Here is a 4,763-nt window from a genome sequence, read left to right as displayed (position 1 = left end):
TCCAATTACCTACTCTGCGGACCATTGACTTATCAAATAATGGGGAACTTGGTGGCTGTTTACCGGAATTCCCTGACAACGGATTCTTGGAGAGTTTAGATCTTAGTTACACTTCCTTTTCAGGAAATTTACCAGACTCTGTTGATAATCTTAAAAAATTATCCAGCTTGAAACTCTTTGGTTGCAATTTTTCAGGACCAATTCCTAGTTCAATATCGAACCTTTCCCAGCTTGTCTCGGTCGACCTGGCAGTGATCATTTTATGGGTTCACTTCCATCCTTCACCCTGTCCAGGAACCTTAGCTCTGTAAGCCTTCGTGACAATAAATTGATGGGCAAAATTCCATTAGATTGGGAAGGCCTCAAGCATCTCACCATTCTTGACCTGAGCAACAATTCACTTAGTGGAGAACTTCCTGCGTTCTTGTTTTCTCTACCATCACTGGAGAGCTTGAAACTTGCGAACAACCAGTTTTCTGGTCAGATCAATGAACTAGAAGGTATGTATCCATCTCCGCTAGGAGAACTTGACTTGAGTAGCAACAATCTTGAAGGGCCTATACCCCAGTTTTTATTTAAAATCACTAGTCTCTCAAGTCTCTCTCTTGCTTTCAATAAATTTACAAGCACCGTAGAGTTGGTTGGATTTATCGAGCTGAAGATTCTTGCTGTTCTTGATCTTTCCTACAATAACCTGTCAGTCGGCACAAGAGGAAGTGACTCTGCCTTTTCTTTGCTCCCCCAGTTTAATTCTTTGATGTTGGCCTCTTGCAAGCTGCAAAAGTTTCCCTTTTTGAAGAACCAATCAAGATTGAATATGCTAGATCTTTCAAATAACCAAATAACTGGTGACATTCCAAACTGGATATGGGAAATTCATGATGGCTATCTCCCGTATTTGAATCTTTCTCATAACCATTTCACGGTTCTTCAAGAGCCTTACCATTTTCAAACTCATTCCTATCTGGACATCCACTCCAATCTGCTTACTGGAGCTATGCCTTTACCACCACCATCAGCTGTCTATGTGGACTTCTCGAGCAATAAATTTACCTCTTCGCTCGCAGCTGATATTGGTAATCTTCTCTCATCTGCCATTTATTTCAACATTGCAAACAACAGCATTGTTGATGACATTCCTCTATCACTATGTAATGCAACTCTTCTAGAAGTACTTGACCTGTCAGATAATAGTTTGAGTGGCTCAATGCCTTCATGTCTCATGGCAATGTCCAGATCCCTCGTGGTACTGAATTTGCATGGAAACAAACTCAGTGGAAATATACCCAATACATTGCCAAGGGACTGCAAACTAGAGACATTGGACCTGAGTTTTAATCAATTTGAAGGCGAAATTCCACAATCTTTGGTCAACTGCAGAAAGCTAAAGGTATTAAACCTCGGCCAGAACAGGATTGGCAGCACTTTTCCTTGCAGGTTGGACAAATTGACCAATATGCGTGTCCTTGTTTTGCACTCAAACAGATTCAGTGGGAAAATTAGTTGCCCCAACTCCAACTACAGCTGGCCTCATCTTCAAATTATTGACCTGGCGTCCAACAATTTCAATGGTGTATTGCCACCAAAGTTTTTCTCAAGCTTAGGTGCAATGATGGCTGACGGTGATAAATCAAATTTGCACCTTGACCTTCTGCATTACCAAGGACGAGATTTCAAAACATACTATCAGGATACAGTAACAATGGCTTTTAAAGGAACGCCAACAACGCTGACAAAAGTTCTTACCACCCTGACTTCCATTGATCTTTCAAGCAATAATTTCCAAGGGTCAATGTCAGAAAAAGTTGGAGATCTCATATCACTGCTTCTTCTCAATCTGTCAAACAATACCCTCACGGGCCAAATCCCATCATCAGTTGGGAATTTGAAGAATCTTGAATCATTGGACCTCTCCTCCAATCAACTGACTGGGGAAATACCAGAGAATATGTCAAGCCTCACCTTCCTGTCATTGTTAAATTTGTCACATAATCAACTAGTTGGAAGGATTCCAGGAGGAAGACAAATGCAAACATTCCTAGAAAGTTCTTTTGAAGGAAACAGTGGTTTGTGTGGATTCCAGTTAAACCGAACTTGCAACGGTGACAGAGATCCTGCATTTCCAGAGTCTCAATTGGAGGAGAAGCAGTTATATTCCAAGACAGATATCTGCGTTAGTGCGGCAGTTGGATCTTTGGTAGGTCTAGCTTTCATTTTCGGGCCACTTTGGCTATCCAAGAGGTGGAGAATCTGCTACAATAAAAATGTTGATCAACTTATCTTAAGAATCTTCAATAAGAAAGGAAAACAAATGCGGAAGAATTTGAAGGAAGATTGGTGAGACATCTTTGAAGTTGATACATGCATCAAGGTAATTTGTAATCAATATTGGGTGGACCATTGGTTTTTTTCTTTTTTTCGATTACATCATGGCCAAAAGTACTGGAATTTAATCCTCTCTCACTAATTACCTTTTCAATTCATGGAAACTGAAAATTGCAATGGTCATGGTCAGAGAACATTATTCAGAGTCAATATTAGAGACCACAAAGTTATTTTTTAACAAGAAAATGTGGATTATCATATAGAGGTACAACTTCCGTATATTGTACTATCACATAAGACACTAATAGAGGTGTATGTAATTTATTTCTTGATTTTGTGACTAAATACTGGATCCTGTTTCACCTAGTAGGTAGTGGATATTGAAAATGAAGAGTAAAGTCAGAGGGTGCCTCGTACTACCAAAACAAAAAGGACAAAAAAATCAAAACATAATAAGTACTAGTGCTTAAGGTACACTAGATATGTGTGCATGCAATAAATAAAAAAATAAATAAAATTGTTTTGTTTGAAAAAAATGATAGGAGAATTTTTTTTAAAAAAAAGAAATGAAAATTTATGAAGTGCAGAGTATCCGCTTAGGGTCAATGGTGGTTTGCACCCCTCAATCTTTTGGTTTGCACCCAAAAGAAATGTTTTCTAGGCTAGAAGTTGCCGCTAATGGAAAAAAAAAAAAAAAAAAAGTACTATTTGAGTCGAGTCATCAGTCGCTTGTTCCCATTTTGGGTTCATTTTTAATTTGAAAAAATCTTTTATAGACCGGTAATATATATACTAATGTAATCCAGATACATATGATATATATATATATATATATATATAAATTTAGTGTTAAAATTTAAACTACAATGATATAGTATGCATCGAGACACGTCACTGTATATACTGACAATATAGAAAAGATTAATTCTTTTAATTTAAGGTAGTAGAAGAAAGAATCACCATATTTCTAATGAATTTTTGTTTCTTTGATGATACCTATTTCAATTCCGTCCTTTTATCCGAAAGAGATGTTAACAAACCATCAATGACATCGACGACCGATTGACTACTGCTGATGAATTATGTAGCCTCCCGGAACTCATTGCGGTCTAAAATGTCATGCGAGCGGGTCTTAACCCCCAAATTACTGAGAATACAGGAAACAGGATGGCGCTTATGATAAACTCTTTTAGGGTCAATGGTGGTTTGCACCCCTCAATTATCTTTAAATTGGATTTTGTGCCCCAATAGTTTCATTTCAGCAATTAACTACCTTCAATTTTTTTTATTTTTAACTATCCACAACATTAAATTAAATCCTCACAAATTAAAGCAGTTTTAGATCTGTGAAAAGACCAACTATATCCGTATTATTCTCTTGTCTCCAATATTCCCTTTTGATAAATCACTAATATACGAAATTTTGGTTTTGCTTCGAACAGATTTTCTCATTCATAGCTATCCGCTTTGGTTTTGCTTCAGAAGATTACTTTCTATGATATTGATTATCCTTTGCACTTGGAGACAGATTTTTTTTTTTCGGAGACAGACATTTTATTAGGCTAGTACCCCTTTTTCGGTTTTAGTTTTCCTTTTTCTTGAAAAAAAAAAAAAGAACTCGTTTAAATATTATTAACGTTGAATCTTCAAGTTAATGTATAATGGATAATAACATGTTTTCCACGTTAAGGTACACGGATTGCGCACGCCCACAGAAAACAAATGCAATAGTTTCTATATTCTAGGTTTTGTATGATAGTACCAACTAGACGTCTAAGTTCTACCAAGATTGCTTTCCACATTAATGAAAACTCCTGAAGACTAATCGAGCATCGATTTAGAGTTGCATGATGTAAGTTCATGGCTAGGCCATTACTAAGCATCCAAAAAATAACATTCTTGCGGATTAAAAGAAAGGCTATGACCTTTTTCTAACACTATCTCCATATTATGGCCTTCTTTTTCTATCTTCTATGAATTTTTTTGCACTTTCTTTTCTTCTCTTTAACTCACTTTTCTTTGCCCTCTCAGGAGTATAGGTGAAAGTTTTTAAGTTTCGACGTACAAATGAAGATGGGGGCTATATTTATAGGAAAATGGGATGATAATAAATCAACAAGAGAGGAGATGAAATTGTAACACATATCATAGGATCATGACATATGTTGGCTTGGATGATATGTGTCACACTATGGTGACACGTGCCAAACTATGATAAACGTGCCAACTGTTGTGATATGTGTTACATCACTACTCGAAGTAAGATGGCGAAATCGTTTGTTATTTGTATACTGGTCCTTCAAGTTTGAGTAAATTGTGTTCAGTCCACAGGTGATTCAATCTATTAGCATTCAGGATTTTTCAGTAAATTTTTCAAGATGTTACATGTCCTTTTATTTAAGATATTACATGTAAATATAGAAGTACCCCCATTTGGA

At 36.6% G+C, this 4,763-nt stretch overlaps 1 protein-coding gene across 1 annotated transcript; it reads left to right on the top strand.

Annotated features, from left to right (window-relative positions):
* Nucleotides 1–260: 260 nt before the first annotated feature.
* On the top strand, nt 261–4,561 carry LOC113692625 (receptor like protein 27-like). Its single transcript, XM_027211075.2, has 2 exons — nt 261–2,371; nt 4,357–4,561. The coding sequence occupies exon 1, from the start codon at nt 263–265 to the stop codon at nt 2,339–2,341; it is 2,079 nt and encodes a 692-aa protein (XP_027066876.1). The 5' UTR covers nt 261–262; the 3' UTR covers nt 2,342–2,371; nt 4,357–4,561.
* Nucleotides 4,562–4,763: the final 202 nt, after the last annotated feature.

This window comes from Coffea arabica, chromosome 6c, assembly GCF_036785885.1.
Source record: "Coffea arabica cultivar ET-39 chromosome 6c, Coffea Arabica ET-39 HiFi, whole genome shotgun sequence".
Lineage (NCBI taxonomy): Eukaryota > Viridiplantae > Streptophyta > Magnoliopsida > Gentianales > Rubiaceae > Coffea > Coffea arabica.
Note: the sequence above shows the minus strand (reverse complement) of the source record. Positions and strands in the feature narration are given on the sequence as shown.